Here is a 27,824-nt window from a genome sequence, read left to right on the forward strand (position 1 = left end):
GTAATCAAGCTGCTGATTCATTTTTCCAGAGCACTGATAACACAATATGAAACTTTCTGAAACTATAAATATAAAAGAATAACATCAAATAGCATCAAATAACGTCAAGAAAGAAGAAAGCAGTAACGGGCATTACTGCAGATTTGGTAATCTGACAACAAGTTAGAAAAATCTTTTCTTTGCAAGATTTGAAAACTTCAGACTGTAACTAAAAACTACTGATCTAACAGGAACAGTCTAACCAACTAAAAATCCAGCTACTAGAAACCAGTGCAACTGCAGCCATCTGCTGGTGACAGAAAGCCAGAATTGGAATAACTGGCACTTGCCCATTTGCACAGAATTAGAGAACCGCTGGAATGGGTCCAGAAGAGGCCATGAAGATGATCAGAAGGCTGAAGCACCTCTGCTATGGGGACAGGCTGACTGAGTTGGGGCTGTGAAGCTTGGAGAAGGCTCCAGCAAGACATCAGAGCAGCCTTCCAGTATCTGAAGGGGGCTCTGAGGAAGCCTGTTAAAGTCCTGTGAAGGGACTTTTCACACAGGCTTGTAGTGATAGGATGAGAGGGAATGGATTGAAGCCTGATGAGGAGAGATTTAGACTGGAGATTAGGAAGAAATTCTTTACAGTGAGGATGGTGAAGGCAGCGAACTCCCTGGCGCTGTTCAAGGCCAGGCTGGATGAAGCCTGGAGCAACCTTGTCTAGTGGAAGATGTCCTTGCCCATGGCAGGGGCTGCAGGAACTGGGTGATCTTTAAGGTTCTTCGTGACCCAAACAATTCTATAAATCTATGAATTGTGTTCTCCAAAATGCCAATCAAAAGTGATAATGTGACTTCACTTATCTGTTTTGTTTTAAATAACACTTAGCTGCAGCATTCCCCTCTTGCACTGCTGTAAGAAAATCCAAAATGAGCTAATTCCAAAAAAGAGGAGTTAATGTGTTCTCAACATATTTTCCTAAGAAGCTGAAATGAATCCAGCCTTAAAACATCTGCCACTGAGGCTTCACATGCCAAATGATGAACATTTTAATGCAATACTTATTAAAAAAATTCTACCAGCAATTCTGGTTTTTTCGAGCAAGGAATAGATGTCAAAAGGATGGAGTTTAACTCTTTCAGGATGAATAAGCATATCATGAACTGGTTTGGAACCAGGATAGCAAGAATGGAAGGCACTTAAGACTAAAAGACAGGATGACCTTGAAAATTAACTAACCAGAAATGAGACACAGGATACAAGAGCAGCATCTAAAGAGAATCAAATTGTGTCAGCTTTTGCAGATGACTTCTCATTACGACTTCTTTACATAAAGCAGAGGCAGACAGGGACAGAGGTCAAAATAAGAGGTGTACCCTCCAGAACTTGTGGGGATTTTAATACCAAAACCCACACCTCCAGGAGTATTTAAATGCAAATGGGGGTTCACCTTAGCATAATGAATTAGATACTAGTAAAATTAGTTGGGTAATTGATGAAGTTTTTGTACAAACATTGATGTGTGACCAGCCCTCTCCAGTTCCTTTGTTACTAGAACTGTACATAAACTGCTGCTGTACAAGCTCACGGGGCTGCACTTGTGATTTAGCACCTATTTCTGCACAACAGACATAGAGCAAATCTCTCCACTCTGTGTCACCTGCCTTTGCACAGTGGGTTAGGGACCCTTCTTTTGTGACTATGTATGGCTATGAAATCAAGTCCCTGAAAGGAGGTTGGAGTGAGGTGGGGGTTGGTCTCTTCTCCCTAGTATCAGGTGATAGGACAAGGGGAAATGGCCTGAAATTGTGCCAGGGGAAGCTTATGTCAGTGACTAGGAAGAATTTCTTTGCTGCAACGGTGGCCAGGGGCTACCCAGAGAGTAGAGTGGAGTGGAGTCCCCATCCCTGGAGGTGCTCAAGAAACCTGTGGCCATGGCACTTGGGGACATGGTTTAATGGCCATGGTGGTGTTAGGTTGATGGTTGAACTGGATGATCTTGGAGGTCTTTTTCAACTGAAACAATTCCATGCTTCTATGACTCTACCACATACAGGCAAAACATTTTCACAGAGAGAAGCATTCTATGCGTACAGAACACATCCTTCTTTGAGCAAAACGACAGTGTTCAGTGATACTTTTTAATGAATTCTCTTAAAGACAGTTTCTTTTAAGAATATGTTATTTATCTTATTGAAGAAGACAGAACTGAGCATGTGGCTGAGATGTGTACCTCAAAAGGTACTGCATGCACAGAAGGCAACTCAGAGGTATGCAGGACAACAATGTCCATTCTTTCTACTAGTCACAAAACAGTTTCTGAAGTCACCTGAGACCTTTTCAAAAGCAGAGTTTTCTATCAAAGCAAACGTACAATGCAGGGTACCTACTGTCAAAATTCTCATGCCAAATCCTGACCTGATTCACATCTCAGTGCAACAGCACAGGACTATTTCCCAACCCAGCTTAAATAACTCTTCAGGAAAAAATGTTTTACTAGAGTAATAATGGTCAATTTCATCTGGTTTTTCTTGTCTGCTGCCTGCTGATTACATACAACCACTTTCTACAAATCTGAGCCTCACCAACATAGTAAATTCACCTATAATTAAACCATTTTAGGCGTCTGCATTAAAAATGCCCTGTGCAAACTCACCCGAGGTCCATTATTGTACCATCACACCTAGAAGAGAGCTAGGCTGATTCTCATCCTCCAGCTGAACTTACATCTTGCTGAACTGATTTATTAATGGTACAATATTCCAACCCTTCTACAAGTTAATGCAGAGAGGAAAATGTCATACCTGGATTATTGTTAACATTATTTTTGGGTGGTCTAGGCGTCGGTTTGGGAAGGGTGGTTTCAGTCAACGCTTTGCTGGCAGCAGCATGTTGGGCCTTTTTAATACTGCTTCCTTCAGCCTCCCATGTCTGTTCTCCAAGAGTCAGTTGCACTGTAAACATCTTCAAAGACAAAGAACAAGTAAAAACTGGCAAGATGATAACCGTAGATAGACCAATCTGAAGAGAAAACCTGCTCTCTTTCTATTCAACTCCCGGATTTGACTCTCAGAGCTCAGCGAGTCCTTAGCAGTGGGCAACACCTGGCCTTTCAAATGGCAAAATACCAGTACGTCAACATCAGCTATCAGAGAACAGATTAGATTTAAACCAAGCAATGATAACTGCAAACTGATTCTCTGTTCTCCAGAATGTTTTTAATTATCTCACCTTGCTAGACCCAGGAGCAGGTGCCCAAAGATGGGCATGTTGGGCAACCTTTAGATGTGTTTTCCTTCAGTGCGTACTTGCAAACAAGCACATGAACACATGTGTGCCTCAGGACTCAGCCCTATACACATGCACTCAGTGCATATGACCTGAATGCTCAAATACAGGCTTGTGTCTTAGCTACAGGCTTGAGGTTTAGCCCACTGTTATTCTCAGAAGCACAGGGCAAGTCCCCGTGTCCCCATGCTGTTTCTTTTCCAGAGCAGTCATGGGGGATGAGACAGCATAGTCTCAGCATTTCCACTCTGTCAAACCCTAGCCCCACCTGAAGGCTAAGCTGGTATTAAGTATTAGAGCTAAATACCCATAATTATATGCATCACCTATAAACACCTATCTTTATTATCAAAACAACTGAATTTGGGGTTCTGGATCTGGAGTTAATCTATTTTATATTTTGCAAGAAAGTATCAGTGCAGCATTTTTATAGCAGAACAATCCTGAATGTCAATAAAAATACGATAACTAATTGCTACTTTTAACTCTCCTCCCAGTGCTTAGAGCAATAAACAGACATTCAGGATAATGAAGGGCTTGCTCAGGAAATGCCCATAGCCAGAGCTCTAACCTTACTTAGCACATCTGACAGAAAAACTCCTGCAAGAAACCACACACAGTAGTAGGTGGAAATTTAATTAAAGGATTAGAACTGCCTAAACCCAAAATCTGGAGCAGCCAAGGAAGTACTCAAGCTCTGCAAGACCAGAGCTGACAGTTCTGCTATCGACTGAAGCTTTCTCACCACTTTTCCAAGGAAGCTTATGTCCAATGTAATTTACCTGATGGCTAGAGCAGAAATGCAAAGGCCACCACACTTTGGGTTTGTTCTCACTCTGCTACATCCCTTACCCTTTCTCCCTCTTCACTGCACCACCCACCACTGTCTTCTGCCACTCTTTCAAATTTGTTTCCTGAGATGCCACCAGCATAGGTTGTTTAGCCTGGAGAAGAGGAGGCTCAGGGGAGACCTTATTGCTCTCTATAGCTTCCTGAAAGGAGGTTGTAGACAGGTGGGGGTTGGTCTCTTCTCCCAGGACACCAGCACCAGAACAAGAGGACACAGTCTCAAGCTGCACCAGGAGAAGTTTAGCCTGGAGGTGAGGAGAAAGTTCTTCACAGAAAGAGTAACTGACCAGTGGGATGTGCTGCCCAGGGTGGAGTTACCATCCCTGGAGGTGTTCAAGAAAGGATTGGATGTGGCATATGAAGCCATGGTTTAGTTGTCAGGGGGTGTTAGGTATTAGGTAATAGGTTGGACCTGATGATCTGAGGTCTTTTCCAACCTGGTTGATTCTGTGAATCAGTCTGACTCAGGTACCCAAAAATACCCTTTATGTTAACAAAGACTTTCTGATTTTTCTTATGTTGAAGAATTTCCCTGGAGGACAGACTCTTAGAAAGCCTTACTGTCAGGAAGCACCACCTCTCTCCCAGCTAGTTTCCCATTTCACCTCTGTTATCAAAACTAAACTTCCAGAGACAACTAGAAACAAGGACACAAAAATTTACTAGTGTTTGTGGTCACAACACAAAGACCTGGCTCTGAAAACCATGAAAACCACTAGTGGCCAGGAACAGACTATGTGTAGGAGGAAAGCAATGTGAGATGCTCCTTAAATAGCAAAGAGCAGTGGCAGCATTACATCCTTCAGGTCATGCTTTCTAGGACAAGCTCAGCTCTGCTTCACACATTCTGTCAGCTAAGAGCTGAAACATTAGTAAATCACTCAGTGGTGTGACCCTACTGTCTTACACAGCTCTGCCACTCCAGAAAGACTGAGTCCAAAGCAGTTCTTCATTCTCCAATTGGTTAAGAGTTTTTCAAGTTTGTTTCTCCTCCCCTAGATTGCTCCTAACTACAGAGGTAATTCAAAACTACATCTGAAAATTATTATCAGGAGAGTGTCTCTGTTCTCCGTCATCTGCAAGCATCCTAACTTGTACTTAAGAAATTAAGTTTGATATCCAAATTGATATGAGAAGTGAGTAGAGTTCACTGTTAATTTACTAGAAACTCTAATGCTAGTCTTAGTGTCACTGTAAATCTTACAGCTACACAGAACTTAAAGGAAAGGCCAGCAATAAAGTCTGTGTCCCATAACACAAGATCCAATCAACTTTATGGACACGCAATCTTATCAATAAGCACTTTAAAGGATGACACAAACTAGCTTTGTTGTTATCTGTGCAACCATAAACAAACACAGAGGCAGTCATGAGAGCCATGCTGACTGGGGAGAAGGCTTCATGCAGCTAAAAAAAAAAAAAGCTCCACAATGATTAAGAAAGGGTGGTGATACCCCTGGGAAGGTCTCTCTAGAACCTGACAAATATAAACTTAAAGGTGGAAGTCAAAGTAAGGTGCAAAATGATCCCCAGGGCTTCAGCAGAAATACAGACACACTTTCTGAAAGCACAATAAACACCAGTGAGAAACCCTTCCCACTGGAAACATGGCTGTGGTTACAAGCACACTTGTCCAGACTATGGCATCATCTGTTCAGCATTTAAGGTATGGCTCATCACCTGAAACTGTGACCTTACCTTGGCATGAGCAGGCCCTCTTTCATTCAGGAGCTTATACTGGGGTTGAATTCTATTGAAACGTGCTAACTCATTTACCAGACACATTGGAGTTTTCTCTTTGGGGTTTGCCATGTTATCTTGGAGAAGAGCTGTAAACAAAGAGTCTGTAAAGTTTTTGTGGAGAAATGTATTCTTCACCACTTGGCAAAGCTTTGCAAAAGCAGCAGCATGCTCAGAAAAGAAAACACTTTGGCTAAACCGCTGATTTTTGCACGTGGCTAAATACAACCTTTAAACACCATTTACACACAAATCACAGGAGAACACACATTTTACATCAACCACTTTGATGACATGCAACAGAAGAAATACACTTCTTCCCATCTAGAGTGTCTCAGTAGAAGATGACAGTGCAGGAGGACATGAACATGTGCTACATTTTCTCCAGCACCAAAGTTACTGGTAGCAATGCTCTGGTTCTGGAACTGACTGCTCTTTCAGAATGATTCCTCAGCACTTGGAAGCAGAAGTGTGTAACATGAGGGCTGCAAGATAAATAATACAGCTAGACCCTGTGGTCCCCACCTGATGCTCCTCGCTTCTTCCCGGTGTTGAGATTTTTGTCACAATGGAGAAACCACTCTCAGAGGACTCCCAAAGGACAGCCTTCCTGCTCCTTTGATGACTTTGCTCTGCTTTTCCTGGCCATGCATACTGACTATTTTTTAACGATGTTATTTCTTTTTGAACCTCTTTGTACTTATCCCTAACACATACACACTGCCATTTCTTCCCTCATTTCTCAGAATAACATTTCTGTATTTTACAGCCAGTTCAGTGTAGAAACTACAGCATTTACTAAGCTACAAAGGGAACACCAAATTCTGCCAAGCAACCTGAAGACACACTGTTCTAGGGAAGAGAAATATACTTGGAGACCATTCTGCACTACTAAAACTTCTCTATGGAAGATGTACTCAGAATTTGACAAAATAGACATGCTCTTTGCTGAGCTTTTATCCCATTGCTCAACACTTCACTCTGAGTCAGAGCTCAGTTTAAAGAAATTAATTTAGCAAACAATCTATGTAGCCAAAACGGTGTTTTTTTCTGTGAGTTTCTTTCTTTTCTTAATTTTTATCCTCCTGAAGACCTAACTTTTTTTCCCCTACATTATCAAAAATATTCATTTGAACATCAAAGAAATATACCAGACCAACTGACCTGGTGAGTTGCTAGAAGGCTCAGGATCCAGGAGGCTGGCAGTAGGACTGCTGCAGCTGGCAGCTGATTCTGAAACGGATCCGTTCATTGAGGATGGCAGACCCAGGGTGTTTGGAGCTGTAACTGGTAGGGGTAGCACCACAGGGGACATGGTAGGTCCAGACAGGTTTGCTGTAGGCTGCATCTTAACTTGTGCCATTGACTATCACTGCAACAAGGAGATTATTATGAGCAGGGCACTTTGCTTTTGGAATATCAGCGTCACAGAGCTATCCACATAAATCAGGCCTCCCCACACACTGCTTCAAACTGATGCATGGAGAAACAGAGCTCACAGCCAAAGGGAGTCACCAGAGCAGAACCATGTGCCCTGACTCCAGGGTCTGCTACTCAGCTGTGGACTGCCCCAGCCCAAAAGACAGCAGGAAGAATGATCAATCTAGAACAGAATTCCATATAACTACTCTGCAGATAATGATTCACACCTGCCAATTTTTCCAAGGCTTTGCCACAAACTTCCACAGTAAGCCTTTGCCATAGGTTTTTTTCCAGTAAAGTGCGCACATAACATCAATTAAGCCCCAAGAGAAAATTCCTCTTTCTCCTGCCTCTTACCAAGACTGACAAGAGGAAAAAATAAGAAAAAAAAGAACCTACAACAAAAGATCAGCCAAAGAAAATCACTGCTTATCCAGTCAGCCCTGAATCCACAGGTATCAGGATTTCCTCAATTAACATTTAACCTAGCACCTAAAGCCTTTACCAGGTACTAACTCTCTCTCTCTCCACCTGTCCAGATGTGTTTCTTCATCCAACATGGATTTAGGAAGGGCAGGTCCTGCCTCTCCAACCTGATCTCCTTCTATGATCAGGTGACTCGTCTGGTGGATGTGGGGCAGGCTGTGGATGTGGTCTACCTGGACTTCAGCAAGGCCTTTGACACCGTCCCTCACAGCAAACTGCTGGCCAAGCTGTCAGGTCGTGGCTTGGACAGCAACACTCTGTGCTGGGTTAGGAACTGGCTGGAGGCTGAGCCCAGAGAGTGGTGATGAATGGTGCCACAGCCAGCTGGCGGCCAGGCACCAGTGGCGTCCCCCAGCGATCAATGCTGGGCCCCATCCTCTTTAACATCTTCATTGATGATCTGGATGAGGGGGTTGAGTCAGTCATCAGTAAATTTGCAGATGACACCAAACTGGGAACAGATGTTGGTCAGTTAGAGGGCAGAAAGCCTCTGCAGAGGGACCTCGACCGACTGGACAGATGGGCAGAGTCCAACAGGATGGCATTCAACAAATCCAAGTGCCAGGTGCTGTACTTCGGCCACAGCAACCCCATGCAGAGCTACAGGCTGGGGTCAGAGTGGCTGAGAGTTGCCAAACAGAGAGGGACCTGGGGGTGCTGATTGACAGCCACCTAAACATGAGCCAGCAGTGTGCCCAGGTGGCCAAGAGGGTCAATGGCATCCTGGCCTGTATTAGGAATAGTGTGGCCAGCAGGAGCAGGGAGGTCATTGTGCCCCTGTACTCTGCATTGGTTAGGCCACACCTTGAGTACTGTGTCCAGTTCTGGGCCCCTCAGTTTAAGAACAACATTGAGACACTTGAAGGTGTCCAGAGAAGGGCAACAAGGCTGGGGAGAGGCCTTGAGCACAGCCCTGTGAGGAGAGGCTGAGGGAGCTGCGGTTGCTTAGCCTGGAGAAGAGAAGGATCAGGGGTGACCTCATTGCCCTCTACAACTATCTGAAAGGTGGCTGCAGCCAGGAAGGGGTTGGTCTCTTCTCCCAGGCAACCAGCACCAGAACAAGAGGACACAGTCTCAAGCTGTGCCAGGGGAGGTTTAGACTCGAAGTGAGGAGAAAGTTCTTCACCGAGCGAGTCGTTCGTCATTTGGATGTGCTGCCCAGGGAGGTGGTGGAGTCACCGTCCCTGGAGGTGTTCAAGAGGAGACTGGACGTGGCACTTGGTGCCATGGTCTAGTCGTGAGGTCTGTTGGGACAGGTTGGACTTGATGATCCTTGGGGTCTCTTCCACCTTGGTTATACTGTGAGACTGTGATCGCCAACACATTCCTTGGCCAAGTCTATACTGAAACAAACCAAGATCAGGGAATGGCTCCTTCATACCACGTGCTGAGTCTGCTCCTTGGCAAAATGTTAGGTACTGACAAAAAGCTCTTACAGTCCCCCCACACCAGGAGCTCAGAGGCCAGCAGGCACCGCAGGTAATCCCCTCAGATCCATGTGCAGTCACTCCCAACCCTCCAGGGAAAAGTCCTGGGCTGCTCCCTTGGACATCAAGAGCAGAGAGGACTGTTCTATTCAGCAGCAATACTTGACCAGAAAAAGAAGTAGCAGTATGAAAACCAACAGCTGGAGAAACTAATGACCTGAATAGTCAGAAGGCTGGGTTTCACCTGTGCAGAAAGTGACAATGTGTGTGCAGTGGGGTGTCTGCACATGGCCACACTGCTCCCTCATGCAACCCAGCACACCAGACCCCCTCTGTGTGCAGGCATGTAACACACAGTACCTACTGTGTGTTTGTGGAGAGCTCTACAAAGGTAACAAGTGAAGGCCAGCCACCTTCCATCTCTTACACCCAACGCATCTGCTCACGCATGCTGGTCGGGGCCTGTTTTTCACAGTATCACATTAGTGATCCCAAGTCCTCTTCTGCAAGCTGTAGCCTGTGCTGTTTGTGAATCTGGTCTGCAGTTAATGAGACACTGCTCTTGTCCTCCTTGAATTTCCTTACAGGAAAAAAAAAAAGGCAAAAAGATAAAACAATTTTTCAATCTCATATTGAATTCCAATTCCAGTCCTAATATGCTTGCAGTCTCCCAGAAGCCTGCCTTACAGCATCTACAAATTTAATCAGTGCACTGCTTTATCCATACCGTTGATGAAAATACTGCCAGGAGCAGCATTACAACAGACTGGGGGCAGGGGCTTCCAGACCAACTCCTGCTTTTGGTAGCAGCTTGCTAATGCTCCGTACAGGTTGCAGGCCCCTAATAGAGTGAACAACTTCCCAAGTAAGGAGGGTTTGGGTTTATTTTCACCTTTAAAATTCAATTAATTTCTCCAATCTTCTGTTCTTCTAGTACGGAGGGACTCTGTTTAGCCCCCAACTTGGTAGAGTTCGATAATGATCTGGATCGAACTGTTGCAGTGGGTGCAGAGGCCATGAAGATAATCAGATGGCTAGAGCACCTCTCCTTCAGGGACAGGCTGAGAGAGTTGGGGCTGTTCAGCCTGGAGAAGAGAAGGCTCTGGGGAGACTTCAGAGCAGCCTTCCAGGACCTGAAGTGGGCTACAGGAAAGCTGGGGAGGGACTTTTTACAAGGGATTGTACTGACAGGACGAGGGACAAAGGCTTTGAGCTAGAAGATGGCAAATTTAGACTGAAAATTAGGAAGAAATTTTTGACTGTGAGGGTGGTGAGACACTGGCACAGGTTGCCCAGGAAGGCTGTGGATGCCCCCTCCCTGGAGGTATTCAAGGCCAAGCTGGATGAGACCTTGAACTACCTGGGCTGATGGGAGGCATCCCTGCCCACGGCAGGGGGTTTGGAACTTGGTGATCTTTATAGTACCCAAACCATTCCATGAATCTATGATCTTAAAGGTCTTTTCCAACCTAAATGATTCTGTGATCCTTTTCTCCTGGTATGACTTCACTCAACTCAGTTACACAAAAACAGAGATGATAAAATGTTATTTCTTGAGTGTTGTTTCTCACCTTTAGGGTAAATATTTCTACATATATGTACAGTTAACATAAAACACACTACAGAAATTGTGAGTTTGATGTAATTTTTGTACTGTATTATGTCTAGCAGATGGTTCAGGGATGACAGGAAACACACAGCTCTGCATTGACTTCAGAGCAGCCATTAATTCAATCTTTTCTTTTCTATAAAATCAAAGAATGAGACAGCCCCACAGCAGCAGCTTAGCAGGAGTTTGACTTAAAGCAACAGTCAGCAGGTGGTTACTTAGAATTACCAACAAAATGTATCCCATTTTTACATTTTAAATAGGCCAAATTGACAAAGTACACATGAAATGACAAAGGGTCTCTCTACATATTCTATGCTACTTATGGTCCCCACTGCTCATCCTCCCCATTTTCCTCTCCACCAATTTGCTGTTGTGTTTCAACAGCCAAACTGATCTAATGACTTGCTGGCACAGCTTGGGCAATCTTGTGTCCTTGCTCTCCTACAGCAAAGAGCTAAGACTTTCTGTGTGTTTGCCCCACTGAACCAGCCCACCCCTGGGAAAGGAAGATCGAAGGAGTGTCCATGTCTGCACAGTGAGGGCCATAAACTCCTGACTTGGAGTGAATGCAAGGAATTGGCCCTTTCAACTCCTGCTAATCAGTTTAGCTCTGCTGCCAAACCCACACCCAAGTTCAGCTCCTCCACAGTGTTCAGCACAAATCCCAGAAGCCCACCCTCAACCACTTCATCTCCAGAAACCTGGGGCATGTGATTTTTTGATGTTGTTTTTCTTTGGTTTTCTTTTTCACAGTGCCTTACCCTAGAGAATCTTAATTTCAGCAGGACTTTGGACACAGCTACCAGCTAATTAGCAACTCAGCACTGGTTAGGCCATACATTGAGTCCTGTGTCCAGTTATGGGCTCCTCACTTTAGGAAAGATGTTGAGGTGTTCTGAGAAGGACAGTGAGGTTGGGGAGGGCTCTAGAGCACAGCCCTGTGAGGAGAGGCTGAGGGAGCTGGGGTTGCTTAGCCTGGAGAAGAGGAGGCTCAGGGGAGACCTTATTGCTGTCTACAACTCCCTGAAGGGAGGTTGTAGCCAGGTGGGGGTTGGTCTCTTCTCCCAGGCACCCAGCACCAGAACAAGAAGACATAGTCTCAAGCTGTGCCAGGGGAGGTTTAGGCTGGATGTTAGGAAGAAGTTCTTCATAGAAAGAGATTGGCCATTGGGATGTGCTGCCCAGGGAGGTGGCAGAGTCACCATCCCTAGAGGTGTTTAGGAAGAGACTGGATGAGGCACTTGGTGCCATGGTTTAGTTGATTAGAATACATAGAATACATAGAATAAACCAGGTTGGAAGAGACCTTCAAGATCATCGCGTCCAACCCATCAACCAATCAAACACCACCCAAACAACTAACCCACGGCACCAAGCACCCCATTAGGTGGTGTTAGATAACAGGTTGGACTTGATGATCTCAAAGGTCTCTTCCAACCTGGTTAATTCTATTCTATTCTAAGAAAGAAACTTCTTTATGGAAAGAGTGGTCAGGCACTGAAACAGGCTGCCTCCACCTAGGGAGGTGGTGGAGTCACCATCCCTTGGAGGTGTTCAAAAAGCATGCAGACATGGCACTTCAGTACACTATTTAATGGCCAAGGTGGTTGTTCTATGATTCTATAAATGACAGCAAGAGCAGTTAGTCCTTAAAAGCATTTTACTTTCCTGAACTATAAGGGAGAAGAATCACTGAATTTTATTTTGGTTGCTTTGATAAAACAAATTATAACTAAAAAATGAAGACAAAAACACACAAAAATGAAGGTGAATTGATGCAGAACATTAAGGACTAAGTCAAAAAGCAAGGAGCTGCAGAGCTTTTAAGAAAGCTCCCCTCCCTGTGAGTGTCATAACCAGCCTCTGAGGACAGACTAAATACTAGTGTCTTACAAGCAGCTTCCTCTGCTCTTGGAGTGGAGCAGAAGTTGCAGGTAAAGCCCTGGGAAGCAAGACAGGGCCAGGCACCTGCACTGAACACCAGCTCAGAGCATTAGATCTCATCACACTTCCAAAAAGCACAAGTTGGTTTTGTTAGAGTTATCAGCCAGAGGGGAACACCCTTTGCCAACTCCTGTACACAATCTGTTAGAACCTTTCTGAGGAGAGGCAGGAAGGTATTTAGGGGGCGGGGGGGAAATAAAACAAAACCAAAACTATCTGCCAGGAAACTGAAGAGCTGACACATGTGCACTCCTCATCGTTTTCAGGTGCTGCTTCAAACAGCAGTCACCTCCACTGCCTTTTTGGAATTACAGAGCAGGACACGCACAGGGAAATAAAGCAACAAAAGGACTTAAGACTCAGAAGACCAAGCTAGAAACTGTTTCCCACAGACTTCTTTCATCATGCAACTATATGGGTTCCCTAATTTCCAATACTATGTTAATACGAGGTGCTACATGAAGCATGAGCTCTAAATTCGTTCCCAGGCTCCCATTACTGGGGAATACATATTTGTGACACCTGCTACCAGTCCAGCCCTTCTCTAACAACTCTCTTTGCAACAGCTTTGTGTCATGTGGAAGAGAGGAAAACAAATCCAAATTAGTTAGTTGCCTTATGGCAACTAACTCTGGAAGCAGAGACTGAAAACTAAGACCTTCTCACTCAACAAAATGGTCAAAGGTGGGGAATTTTTGTTGGCGTTTAATTAGGATGTGTTAGCAAGGAGGCTACAAAAAGGCTTATCCTGCACTCAAGGTAAGAGTCATACAACTTGGAACACTTTGTGTGTGTCACAGAGCAAACATAATAACCAAACATTCTGAATGCAGCAACTTGCTTCAAGCCACTCCAGTTAAAAACACAAGTAAATAGTGTGAGAAATGTGATCCCCAAGGACATCTACACGCACAGCATTATCTCACACGAGAAGAGTTACCCAACATGGTATGGCACTGCTGTACAGTGAGACAGCAGGATTCAGGGAAGGATTAAAGTCATCCATAATTTAGGTTTCTAAAGCAAGTGTCTAAACTGCCACTGGAGCCAAGGGAAATACAGTATTGAACTCAGCAATTCACCCATGGCTTACCAGCGCCATGTCCTAGAATATCCCATCTGGATACCTGCATGTTCCATCCGCTGCTGCTTCAACAAGCTCCTAGAAGACCCATGCCACATCTGATGCTGCACGTGGCAGATGGCTTAGAAAAACCCTTGACAATGAAAGGCAGTGAAATGGCAATAATGTCTGTGCTCCAACAGCTGGGATCAGTACTGGGACCAGTCTGGTTTAACATCTTTGTTGGCAACATGCACTGAGTGCACCCTCAGCAGGTTTGCTGATGACACCAAGCTGTGTGGTGCAGCTGGCAGCTGGAGGGAAGGGATCCATCCAGAGGGATCTGGACAGGCTGCAGAGCTGGGCCCAGGACAATCTCAGGATGTTCAACAAGACCAAGGGCAAGGTCCTGCAGCAGGGTCAGGACAATCCCAAGCACCGATATAGGCTGGGCAGGAACTGGCGTGAGAGCAGCCCTGAAGAAAAGGCCTTGGGGGTGCTGGGGGAGGAGAAGCTCAAAGGGAGCCAGCAGGGAGCACTTGCAGCCCAGAGAGCCAAGCAGAGCCTGGGCTGCAGCAAGAGAAGTGTGGCCAGCAGGGCCAGGGAGGGGATTCTCCCCCTCTGTTCCACTCTGCTGAGACCACAGCTGGAGCTCTGGGTCCAGTTCTGGAGCCTCTGTTCCAGGAAGGATCTGGAGGTGCTAGAAGGTGTCCAGAGAAGGGCCACAAGGATGAACAGAGGGCTGGAGCTGCTCTGCTATGAGGACAGACTGAGGGAGTTGGGGCTGTTCAGTCTGGAGAAGAGAAGGCTCCCAGGAGACCTTCTTGTGGCCTTCCAGGATCTGAAAGGGGCCTACAAGAAAGCTGGGGAGGGACTTTTTAAGGTGTCAGGGAGTGATAGGACTGGGAGGGATGGAAAAAAATAGGAATAGGTAGATTCAGATTGGCTGTTAGTAAGAAGTTCTCCCCATGAGGGTGGTGAGAGCCTGGCACAGGTTGCACAGGGAGGTGGTGGAAGCCTCATCTGCAGAGGATTTTGTAGCCAGGCTGGATGTGGCTGTGAGTAACCTGCCGTAGTGTGGAGTGTCCCTGCCCATGGCAGGAGGGTTGGGACTGGATGAGCCTTGAGGTCCCTTCCAACCCTAACAATTCTATGGCTCTATAACTGTGTTACACAGCACGTGGCCAGCCTGGGGAGCTACTCAAGGTGATCAGCAAGTGGCCTCCTAATTCAGGATTAGCTGAACCACGTGGCCAAAGACCAGATGTGATGCCTGAGCATCTCCAGCTGCACTAGATGCCAAAACACAGGCAAATGAAGCCTATGTGAAGCCTACTGGCAAGCTTGCCTTCCAGAGCCAAGTGCTCGCACACCTCACTGAAACCAGCAGGCAAGAAGGCCAAGAGCCCCTGCAGAGAGGGGCTCCGAACGAATCTGCCTAGGACGAGGCCTTCTGCAAGCAGGAATGCAAAGCGCAGCTGCCAGGGCACTGCCCGTCACTGTGCACATCTGCACGGGCAAGAGCCCAGAAATTCCTAACAAGAGGAAGTGGAGCATACTGACAGGCAGGAATGCAGCTCTTCCCTTGCTTTCCTGGCAGCGGTGAGGCTGTCCTGAAAACACTGAGATGAGCAACCCAGGCCAGGACAGCGCTCACTGACAGCCTAGAGCAGCACTGAACCACCCTAGCCTGCACAAGTAGGTAGTTTTCTCTTCTGCAGAGAAATTATGGTCAGGTCCTGAGTGTACTGGATGGCCACATAATGACTGAAGTACAGCCTTCAGAAGAAGATGAAGCAGAACTCCTATGTAGAGAAACTTTAGTAGTATTCATCTGGAACCATGACTGTTGCGAGTGGGTCCAGAGGAAGCCAAGATGATCAGTGGGCTGGAGCAGCTCCCCTATGGGGACAGGCTGAGAGAGTTGGGGCTCTTCAGCCTGAAGAGAAGGCTCTAGAGATACCTTAGAGCAGCTTTCCAGTACCTGAAACATGGGGAGTAACTTTTTATAAGGGATTGTAGTGACAGGATGAGGGGCAATGGCTTTCAGCTGGAAGAGGGCAGATTTAGACTGGAGATTAGGAAAAAATTCTTTACAGCAATGGTGGTGAGACACTGGCACAGGTTGCCCAGGGAGGTTGTGGATGCTCCCTCCCTGGAGGTGTTCAAGGCCAAGCTGAATGGGGCCTTGAGCAAGCTGGGCTGGTGGAAGGTGTCCCCATCCATGGCAGGAGGGTTGGAACTAGATGATCTTTAATGTCCCTTCCAAGCAAACCATTCTGTGATGGAAAAAAGGACTGCTGTTCTCACCAACCAACCTCACTGATACCAAAGATCGCTGCAGCAAAGGCTGAGAAAAACACCAAAAAGTTAACATCTAGAAATACTTTGCACAGTCTGCAGCCAGAGCAAACACTGCATGGGGACAGTTGCACTAGGGCAGTTTGGGAAACTTAATTACAACATTTTGAATGACAGGGGACATCAACTGGATTATCAGCTTTAAGATTTCAATACCAGAAAAACCCTAAAAGATAAGGAAAGTCAATCACTTGCATCAGGAACCAAGCCACTCTGGCATCTCAACACTTTTCAACATGTTTATCACACAAAGCCCAAGGGGGAAAGATTGGGATGTTTCATATCAATGTTTGCTACCTTACAAAGATAAGCTCATCAGAAAGTTTCTCTGCATTTGCTGTTGCTGTACAAAAAACAGAAAAGATGGTCCAAAAGCCATGGAAATTTCCAGCGGCCAAATTGAGCTAACCCAGTCCTCATGCTGCCAGCAAAGACTCAGAACCATCCAGCCAGAACCTGGTTGAGACACAGCCATCAGTTTGACCTAGACAGAACACCTTCTTGTTACAGAAGAAAATGTGAAACTCTACCATGAAACAACAAAGTGATCATCAGAGCCACCTTTATGGAAGGCCTTCCACCTCCAAAACCCACCATGGTCTGAGCCACACCCAAAAACTTATTGCTTCCTTTCAGTCTTATAGATGAGAAGCAGTACCTCACAGGACCTCACACACCAGGGGGCAATACCCTTCCTTGTGTCAGTCTACCGAATTTGGGAGCAGCCACTAACCCAAGGACAAAAGCTGGCTGTCCAGTGTTTTAACTCTTCAGATCTCTTCCCTGACTGTCATCTACCTGTGACTTCTTCAAAACTGAAAACCTCTCTCTTGCCAGACACTGCAATACAGTCCTATCTGTTATGTTCTTGGAAAGAATACCTCACCTGGTCCTCACAGCCCCTTTAAGAAAGGAGAGTAGGACAGGCAAGAGACACCCTGGGAAACACTGACACAAGTTAAGCCAAATTTCCAGGGCCACCTCAAAATTTACCCTCACTAAACACATCAAAGGACATTCAAGGAGACAAGTCACTAATTTAGTGACCTCAGAAATTGTCAACACAGAAGCTGAGATTAGAAAAATGTGGAATGAATTGTTAGAGATTTATTTATTTACACTTTCTGAGATAAGTCACTCGAGTGCAAGCATTTAAGTACTCCACTGAGACTCGAAGCACTACAACAAAAAGGTTCTTGGTGGCCACCACACACAGTAGTCACATCACCCCAGATGCTGGGCAGGTAGAACCACATTTGCCTCAGGTTAAGTGAAAAAGGGTTACTAAGCTTTCTCCCTAAGAAGAAGAGCCAGAAAGAAGGGAAGCCTAAACCATGAGTTTAGCAATCAATCATCACCTTAAAAGTGCAGACAGGGATTAAGTAAATGAAAGAAACACAACTCAGACTGGACACACACCTGCTACAGACTGGTTTGCACCAAAGCTGGAACTGGCTTCTTATTGGTGGTACTGGAACCTGATCACAGCTTTTTCTAAGAGCCCAGCTTCTTACCTAACGAGTCTTTTTTAACTTCTCTCCTATGTATTTCTAAAAGCTGTCATTTTTTTCAATCTGTGCTAGCAGCTAGCAGGTAATATTCCTGTAAGTTATATTCCTAAATAAGCTTCGACTGATTTTAAATTGCAAAATATTAAATAATATGTAATACTGTGTGATCCAAAATACTTAATATTAAATAGTATTTTGGAATCACTCCAACTGTTATTTTGTTCTGAAGAGGTAAAAATGACTTCTTGGCTAAAAAATGTGTTCCCTGACTAGAAACTGCACATCATTAATCAAGTACCTCTGCTATGAGGATAGGCTGAGGGAGCTGGGGTTGTCCAGCCTGGAGAAAAGAAGACTCCAGAGAGAACTTACAGCTTCCTTCCAATACCTGAAGGGAGCCTACAGGAAGGCTGCAGAGGGACTTTTCATAACGGCGTCTAGAGACAGGACAATGGGAACGGTTTTAAGCTGAGGGAGAGTAGGTTTAGACTGGATCTTAGGAAGAAGTTCTTCAGTACAAGGGTGGTGAGACTCTGGAATAGGCTGCCCAGGGAGGTTTTGGCTGCCTCCTCCCTGGGGGTGTTCAAGGTCAGGTTGGCTGAGGCCTTGGGCAGCTGAGTCAGGTTGAGAGGTGCCCCTGCCCATGGCCTCTAAGGTCTCTTCCAACCTGAGCCATTCCACAAATTCACAAATTACTTTGGTTTCCCTTGTCTGCCTGTGACAAACTACTATGAAGAAGTGGCAGAAGCAGATCATTTTCTCTGCCGAAAGTTACAGCTCCTGCTACCAGCCCTCCTCATGGTGTGCTCACTCCCCTGTCATGAACAGCTCCAAGATCCTCAGGAAAAGTGGTTTCAGTGGCTAAGTGTCAGGTATCATGGTCTGTTGTCAGATAAAATTCTGGTTTGTGTGTTTTGTTTTCCACAAGTGTATTGAAACAAAAACACCACTTCACAACTAGAGTGACGAATGCCTACCTTGAAGTCTCACCCAGCTTCCAAGAAGTTGCCGCTCCCAGGCAGAGCTGGGGTCAAACTGCCATCTCCTGTTCATGAATCACTCTTGGAGATACCCCTTTCTCTCAGCTCTCCCACAGAACATGTTTTGTGACATGGGATACAAGGTAATTTCAACATCCAGCTCAACTTTCTAGCTTTCTGCCCACTGGGGAACAGAATGGGGCCTCTGCCCACAGACATGGAGTACCTTGTCAGATGCAATGCCTCTGAAGAGCCTCCTCCCTCTTTAAAGTGCTGCTCTCGGGCGCTGAACAAAGGGAAAATAATGACCAGGTATTCGACTCAAGAGTTCCCAGCCCTCTGACTGAAGAAAAGCACAAAATCTGGACAAAATGGACAGTTTAGAGATGCTATGGTAGGGGGCAAGGTCGTGAACCATTGCAAAATTTATGACTCAAGCACAGCTCAACAACAATGAAGACAGAGTCCAGAAATTAAGGAAGTGGACAGATCATATGTAGCCAGTGGTGACCTGGGGCCGCTAACACTGGGCTCTAATAAGATGGGAAGAGATATGTGCCTAGAAGAGTTTAAGAGAAAGCCAAAGACAGTCCAGCCACATGCAGCAAGCAGCTAGCAATGTAGACCAGTCAACATCCTGAGAACCAGAAGAATCACCAACAGCACAGCACACAAGGACAGCGGTCACCTCTCGCCTCCTTGTGGTGAGCCCATGCTAAGGGCAGAAATTACAAAGCTCTATCTTCAGAAGGAACTACAGTTGACAATCCAGGAAGAGGAAAAAATCCTAGTGACATGCTTGCAGATCCTGTCAGAGTTAGCAAAGAAAACACTGAGAAAAAGCTGTGAGATACATAAGGTAAGATAGCAAGTTAGAGCTCTTCATCCACCCAGCTGGGGATTCAGAATGGCTTGTTTCCCCACACCAAAGGAAGTTGTAACTAGTGCAGAGGAAAAACTGTAAGCACACTCTGACTTAAAATTGGACTTTTTTTTCAAGTATTTTAACACAGATGAAGAGCCAGAAATAAAACAAAGCATAACTTTGGCAGGATTCAGTGGTAATATGAAATGAATCAAAATAAAAGGAATTAACACCTAGAAATGAGTGGAAGTTGAAAATGCTTATTATTTATTAATAGGTTTAGGTTGGATATTAGAAGAAACTCTTCATTGGAAATATTCTCAACCACTGGAACAGGCTGCCCAGGGAGGTGGTGGAATGCCCATCCCTTGGCGTGTTATAAAGAGGCAGAGATGTGGTGCTGAGGGCCACGGTTTAGCACCAGCCTTGGGAGAGTTAGAGAATAGTTGGACTCAGTGATTTTACAGGGCTTTTCCAATCAAAATGATTCTGTGACTCTAAGAACTTTGCACAGCTGAGGAAAGACAACACTGACCACAACAGCATAGGTTTTTGACTACCTGGAGACAGAATGGATGGAGGGGTTATGCACTGAGCTGTCCCTCAAAGAAATGTCTTTCTCACCACTTAGCTGTATTTTCAAGATTCCAAAGGCCATTAACTTCAGCAGGGTAAAGACAGCATTTGTGACTCTGGAAGCACCCTTACTGAGACTGAAAAAACAAATTTGCTTTTGAACTCACAGGGAGCTAATGCATTTGTTCACTACTAAGCTAAGACTACCTTCAAAACCAAAAGCAAGCCAATAAAGAGCACTTCAGAAGGGAAGAAAGACCAAATTTTCTAGGATCTCCAACAGAACATGTGCTGTTTAGCCACATATGTATGCCTAATGAAATCTCACCTCCTGCAGAAAGGTGTTGGAATGCTCCTAGTCCAAAGGGCCTCCAAAATCTATGCTGTGATGACACAGAAGAGAGGCTCTGGTGGAAGTGCTGAGCTCAGAGGTGCAGAGCAGAGGTCTGCAATCCAGCGCACCTGTAAAGACACACACACCTGAAAAGGAGAGGCAGCTTTGGAACCAGAACTTGGCTTGGCTAGAACTTGGTTAGCCTTGGCTAACCCTGTCTCACTGCAGTGCTCTGTCCTGCCCTATCCTGGGGACACACTAGGTATATTAACTTGGTAGTAACTATGCCTTCCTTGCTCCTGTCAGCTAAGAGGTGCTTAAGCAAACAGTATTTGCAATGACAGCAAATAAAATTTCCTTCTTTTTTGGTGCTAGATATCAAAATCCCTAGTGAACAGAGTTGTTTTTAAAGCCTTGGAAAAGTTCAGTGTAGTACTGTGACCAAAATAAAACCCCAAATTCATTTCAAGTCCAGAATGGGTAAGTTGGTGTTTGCACCTTGCTTGAAATACTTGGAAGCATGGCATTAAACCTAGGGTATTAAAGATGGATTTCAGCAGCCACTGCAGCAGTGTGCTCTCATGCCTACCTGTAGTGAGGGTGACTGTTGCAAAGGACTAAAGGGTTTTGGCTGCAGTGGAGTTTGAAGAGAACCAGAAACTCCAAGGTTTACACATAGTTTAAGGGTGATGGGAATGTCCTTTGGGTAGTATACTATTAACCAAAATACCCACTGGTGATGTCCACTTGAGGGACATAGGCACCACAGCTGGAGCATGGCTCAAAGCAGGCAGGTTGAAGTGCTAGCAGATACACAAGATTGCAACAAAAAGCAGAGAAAATATTTTCCATAGTCTAAAAAGAAAAAGCTCTATAACCTAGTACCAAGGCCTGGAGAAGGACCATAAGAGGGAAAGCAAAGTAAACAGGAAAAAAAAAAGAACGTCTCATATTTCAGCAAGAAATTTTAATTACTTCTTGTTCCTATAGAATCCTTTTGGTTGGAAAAGCCCTTTCAGATCATTGAGATCAAACACACTCTAACTCTCCCAAGGCTGGTGCTAAACCATGGCACTCAGCACCACATCTTTGCCTCTTTGTCACACCTCCAGAGATGGAGGTGGTGTTACAGGGAGGGAAACCGTCCTCGAGGAGGGAATTTTGTTGTGTTATTTTTCTTTGCTGTATATTTCTGTATATATATTGTAAAATACTGTATATACTGTGTTATATATAACCTGCATTCCATATATGCTTGTAAATATAGCTTTGCTTCTCCGACTGAGTTTAGCTGTGGTTCCTTACTCTGTGGGGGAGGGAGAGCTAGGCCCTCTCTCAACTTACCACATTATTGGCACCCAACGTGGGGCCTGTGATAAAGTAGCTTGATTTATTGCTTGCCTGAGTCAGAGAAGCAAACATGAAGGTGTTTTGGATTTTTAAGCAATTGTTCTTTTCAATTTTCAGTGTGTTGATCTACAAATATTGTCTGGGTTTGATAATCGATCAAATAGGTAAATATACAATGCAAAAATTATATTTGTGGTTTAAGTACAGGATTCAGCTTCTATATGATCAGTGCCTGGCATTCTTTTGGCTTAGAAGATACAGGAATGTAACCTCGAGCACTCTCCCAATTGAGATAAGGGAGTTTAAGATTCCAGTAGGTGAAAGAGTAATTTTAAGTGATGGCTGGGATCCAAAGCTGATTTTCTTGATGTGTGTAATCCTGCTGCTGGTGATAACTAATGTGTATTTGTTAGTAACACTGTACCGGGAGAAAAGAGTATCTAAGGCCTGTTTTATTATGAAGCGTAGATCAAAGAGAAAGAAGCACCACTCTGGCTCTGTCCCAGAGACTTCTAGTGATGAGGAGAGCAGAGAATCTGTATCAGTTAAAGATAAAGCTAAAAAGTCAATCAGAAAGGCAGCTTTGAACGGTACTGCTCCTGATTCTGGCAAGCAGCCAGGGGCTGCGGCAGCCCCCAACATGGCGGCTCCCACGTCCCCGGCAGCCACCATTAACGAGGCAAAGTCATTGCCTCTTTCTTCCATGGCAGGAGCGGAAGCGTCCTTCAAAGCAGCTAATCTGTCTCAAAGCTTATCAGCTTCTGATAAGGCAGCTGTAAACCCAAACACAGCTCCAGTTAAGCAAGTAGCACTTTTAACAACAAGGGGTGGAAAGGCCAAAGCCAATCCAGGAGCTGGTGGGGGAAGACAGCAAGGTACTTCAGCTGGGGAGGAAGAGAAAATTTGTCTTAAAAATATAGCTGAGTTATTGAGATCATCAGAGGATCGAGATGCAGCTCTTGGTAGGACAGCAGCTAGTGGTGGTGCTTCTCAACTTAAAGGGATCCTTGAGAGAGTGACAGAAAGATTATTTGGACCACAAGTTGAGGAAGAGGAGGCAAAGGAAGAAGAAGAAGATATTTCTGAATGTTCTTCTTCCTGGGAAGAGCTGAGAAACGTGCATAAGGATTACATCAGAGCAGATAAGGAGCCACTTCTAGCTTGGCTTGGTAGATGTTTCGATACAGGTGCTCCAGCTCTAATGGTTGGAGACAAGTCAGCAGCTCAGCTAGGAACTCTCTCGAAGGATAATGGAATAGAGAGACATCTGGGCAGGTCTCTCGGTAATGTTAATCTGTAATCTCGGTTATGTTAATCTGCCTTTTAATGGCAGTTCTCATGAGATATCCTTCCCGAGATGATCTTCCATGGAATCCTAAGCCCTGGACTACCATAGATGAGGGAATTAAACGCCTGAGAGAATTTGCTGTTAGATACTCTATGGTGAACATGAATCTCTGAATCCTGATGAAATTCCTATAGAAACTGGTCTTGCTAAAAAGCTCATCAAACATGCTCCTTCCAATTATGCAAACATTCTGGCAAGCAGAATTGTGGCAAGAAATTATGGTGGAGATCCTCCTATGGTTGGCCAATTCACTGATCAACTGAGACAACTGGATGATAGCATGACACCTGTTTCAATGGTTTCAGCCATTGAAACTCTGTCTGGAAAAATTGAGAATTGCATGAAGAAGCTGAAAGATAAATTCAGAAATTCCATATCCCAATTGACACAAGGGAATAATTCCAATGCTTCCTCCAGATGGATACAAGTTTCAGCTGTGAGGAACAGACGTCCTCCAAGGAGGTCATTCCAAAACAGACCAAACCAGAACAGACCACCAAGGCAATCATGGAAGACTATTTGGATAACTCTGCGTGATCAGTTTGGTGAGAACATGAACAGATGGGATGGTCAACAAACTTCTGATCTTTTCAGGAGACTGAGGGAACCCGAGGTAGCAATACCAGAAGGGTAGCTGTTACTTCTGCAGTTCCCCAGAACAACTCTAGTAGCTCCAACAGTGGCTCCACTTCTAACACTGGACAGTGTGCTCGTTGCACCTGTGGACATGTTCCCCATAATTAGGGGTGCCCTGCCTCCCGCCAGGGGGAGGAGAGGGGTAATAGAGATAACAGAATCTATTGGGATGTGTACATCCAGTGGCCTGGCACTTCACACTTTCAGAAGTACAGGGCCTTGGTTGACACAGGAGCTCAGTGCACCATATTGCCATCAAATTATCAGGGATCAGAGCCTATAACTATTCTGGGAGTCACTGGTGGATCTCAAGAGTTAAGTAAGGTGGAGGTTAATACAAGTCTAACTGGTAAACAGTGGAGGAAGCATACAGTTGTGACCGGACCTGATGCACCTTGTATTTTGGGAATTGATTTTCCGAGAGAAGGGCGTTTCAAGGACCCTAAAGGCTACAAATGGGCTTTTGGAGTAGCATCTGTAGAAGTTGATGGACAAACATTGAAGCTGTCTGTCAGACCTGAGCTTTCTGATGAATCTGCAGTTGTGGGACAACACAAGATTCAGGACATTAAATTGCCCGTTGCTTCTCAGACTGTGCATCACAGACAATACAGAACCAACCCTGACTCTTTGTTGCCCATTCAGAATCTGATTCATCAGTCGGAGAGTCAGAAAGTCATCGGCAAAACTCATTCACCTTTCAACAGTCCAGTGTGGCCTGTGCGAAAGCCGAATGGAGACTGGCGTCTGACAGTGGACTACCGAGCCCTGAATGAAGTAACTCCGCCTATGAGTGCAGCAGTACCAGACATGATGGAACTCCAGTACGAGCTGGAATCCAAAGAGGCCAAATGGTATGCTACCACAGACATTGCTAATGCATTTTTCTCTATTCCCATAGTAGAGGAATTTTGCTTTCAGTTTGCTTTCATCTGGAGAGGAATCCAGTACACTTTAAACAGACTGCCAATGGGCTGGATCCACAGCTCCAGCATCTGTCATGCAGTGATCCACGATGCTCTGGAGGAAGGGGGTGCTCCAGAACACATCCAGTTCATCGATGATATCATCGTCTGGGGTAAAACTGCTGAGGAAGTCTTCGAGAAAGGCAACAAAATCATGGACATTCTCCTGAACGCAGGTTTTGCCATCAAGAGAGACAAGGTGAAAGGTCCTACCACAGAGATCCAGTTTCTGGGAGTGCAGTGGCAGGATGGACGCTGACACATTCCAGTGGATGTGGTAAATAGAGTCTCTACCATGGCAAATCCCACCAACAAGCAAGAAACCCTGCGTTTCTGGGGGACAGGGGGATTTTGGAGACTACACATCCCTGGATACAGTCAGATTGTGAAACCTCTGTATGATGTGACTCGAAAGAGGAACAGTTTCCACTGGGGACCTGAACAACAAGCAGCCTTTGACCAGATAAAGCAAGAAGTAGTCCAAGCAGTGGGTCTGGGACCTGTCCGAGATGGTCCAGACATCAAGAACATTTTGTACACGGCTGCAGGTGACAATGGTCCAACCTGGTGCTTGTGGCAAAAAGCTCCAGGTGAGACACGTGGACGACCTCTTGGCTTCTGGAGTCGAGGTTACAGGGGTTCAGAGGCAAATTATACTCCAAGAGAGAAAGAGATAATAGCTGCCTATGAAGGAGTGAAAGCAGCTTCTGAAGTGATTGGGACTGAATCACAACTTCTGTTAGCTCCCAGATGACCACTTTTGAATTGGATGTTCAAAGGCAAAGGTTCCACACCACATCATGCCACAGATTCCACCTGGTCTAAGTGGATGGCTCTGATAACACAGAGAGCCCGAATGGGAAATCTTGAAAGACCTGGTCTGGTGGAGGTGATCTCAAGTTGGCCTGAAGGTACCGACTGTACTAAACCTCCAGAGGAGAGAGTAACTCGTGCTGAGGAAGCTCCTCCTTACAATGACCTTTCAGATGATGAGAAGAAGTATGCTTTGTTCACAGACGGTTCCTGTCGTCTCGTCGGGAACAAGCGAAGGTGGAAGTCTGCAGTGTGGAGTCCAACACACCGAGTTGCAGAGGCGAAGGATGGAGAAGGAGAATCCAGTCAGTTTGCAGAGGTAAAAGCTGTCCAGCTAGCTCTCGACGTGGCTGAACGTGAGAGATGGCCAAAGCTTTATCTCTACACCGACTCATGGATGGTAGCCAATGCTCTATGGGGTTGGCTAAAGAACTGGAAAAAGAATGATTGGCAGAGGAAAGGAAAACCCATCTGGGCAGCCGACCTGTGGCAAGACATTGCTGATCGAATCGAGAGAATTCAAGTGAAGGTGAGACACATTGATGCTCACATTCCTAAGAGCAAAGCTACTGAGGAACAGCAGCACAACCATCAGGCAGATTTAGCTGCAAGAGTTTCTCAAGTAGACAAGGACTCTGAACTTGATCTCGACTGGAAACACCGAGGTGAGATATTCTTAGCTCGGTGGGCTCACGATTCATCAGGACATCAAGGCAGAGATGCAACATATCAGTGGGCTCGTGACAGATCCATAGACATTTCCATGGATGCCATCACACAAGTCATCCATGACTGTGACATTTGTGCTGCTATTAAGCAGGCAAAGCGAATTAAGCCCTTGTGGTATGGTGACAGATGGTCCAAGTACAGGTATGGTGAAGCCTGGCAGATTGACTACATCACTCTACCACGTTCTCGTTCTGGTAAGCAATACGTGCTTACTATGGTAGAGGCAAACACCGGATGGCTGGAAACTTATGCAGTTCCACATGCAACTGCACGCAACACCATTCTCGGTCTGGAGAGACAGATCCTGTGGAGACACGGAACTCCAGAGAGGATTGAGTCAGACAACGGAACTCACTTCAAGAACAACCTTGTAAAGAGCTGGGCAAAAGAGCACGGTATTGAGTGGATTTTCCACATTCCTTACTATGCACCGGCTGCAGGGAAGATTGAACGCTACAACGGTTTGTTGAAGACCACTCTCAAAGCCATGGGAGGTGGATCTTTGAAAAACTGGGAGAAACATTTAGCACAAGCAACCTGGCTGGTGATTAGTAGAGGTTCAGTGAACCGAGCTGGACCGGCACATTCAGATCTGCTACATAAAGTAGAAGGTGACAGAGTTCCTGTTGTTAGAGAAAAGAACCTGTTAGGTAAAACTGTTTGGGTATTTTCACCCTCAGGAGAGGCTAAACCTGTCCAAGGGGTGGTTTCAGCTGAAGGTCCTGGTCATACTTATTGGGTAATGCAAGAGAATGGTGAAATTCAGTGCATTCCACTAAGAAATTTAACTTTAGCTGAGAGAGTTTAATTTCAGACTGTTGTACAGCTACATCGTGCCCAGAGGAAGAATCCATGAGGAATCTACGGTGCACGAACCCTGAGAACCCTGAGAGCCCTGAGTCAACTGAGAGTCCCTGTTTCCCTGTTTCCTTTTCTTTGCTTTGTGTGCAGAGAGACAAACTGTTTTCCATTTTCTTGTTTTCTGATTTTCTTGGACTTCTGAATCATCTACATCTGAGTATAGCTGGAACGGACTATGAACTTTACTTACAAACTGTAAATATTGTTTTAGATTGGATGGACAGTACAAACAGCCAATGAAATTGTTTAGAAGGGGTGGATTGTGACCATTTGAGGCTGTGCCTTTAAGAAAGAGACAGTGTTGGGAACACTCTGGCTGAATGTTTTTGTATCAAAATGAAAACATGATATTCTAAACGAATTTCATTGGTAGATGGGCAGAATGCAACTTTAAGTTTTAGGGCAGATGGAATTTTTCTGAGTTTCAGCCTGTTCTGCCGTTCCAGCCTGTTCTGCTTCTCAGCCTGTCTGCTTCGCAGCACACTAGCCGGAGCTGACCTTGATAAGCAAAACTAATTCCTGCATGTGCTTTTGAAGCCTTATAACATCTCCTTTCCTTACTAACTGCCTTTCTTTCTCTAACCCCTTTTTGGGAAAAAAGGGAGGTAGGGAGTGAGAGAGGGGGTTACAGGGAGGGAAACCCTCCTCTCGAGGAGGGAATTTTGTTGTGTTATTTTTCTT

At 45.3% G+C, this 27,824-nt stretch overlaps 1 protein-coding gene across 5 annotated transcripts in view; it reads right to left on the bottom strand.

Annotated features, from left to right (window-relative positions):
- STAU2 (staufen double-stranded RNA binding protein 2) overlaps positions 1 to 27,824 on the bottom strand; it is a 205,886-nt gene that overhangs the window by 171,865 nt on the left and 6,197 nt on the right. For 2 of the 5 annotated variants that reach the window (XM_054167446.1, XM_054167442.1), the window contains exons 1-4: positions 9,609 to 9,830; positions 7,025 to 7,232; positions 5,819 to 5,949; positions 2,788 to 2,947 (exon numbers count right to left, since the gene is read on the bottom strand). In XM_054167446.1, the coding sequence (XP_054023421.1) occupies positions 2,788 to 2,947; positions 5,819 to 5,949; positions 7,025 to 7,223 (490 nt within the window). In that variant the 5' untranslated portion in view covers positions 7,224 to 7,232; positions 9,609 to 9,830. Of the gene's footprint in view, positions 1 to 2,787; positions 2,948 to 5,818; positions 5,950 to 7,024; positions 7,233 to 9,559; positions 9,581 to 9,608; positions 9,831 to 27,824 lie in introns of those variants that run through there. The other 3 variants (XM_054167444.1, XM_054167445.1, XM_054167443.1) reach the window with 3 other exon arrangements.

Source organism: Dryobates pubescens, chromosome 14, assembly GCF_014839835.1.
Source record: "Dryobates pubescens isolate bDryPub1 chromosome 14, bDryPub1.pri, whole genome shotgun sequence".
Lineage (NCBI taxonomy): Eukaryota > Metazoa > Chordata > Aves > Piciformes > Picidae > Dryobates > Dryobates pubescens.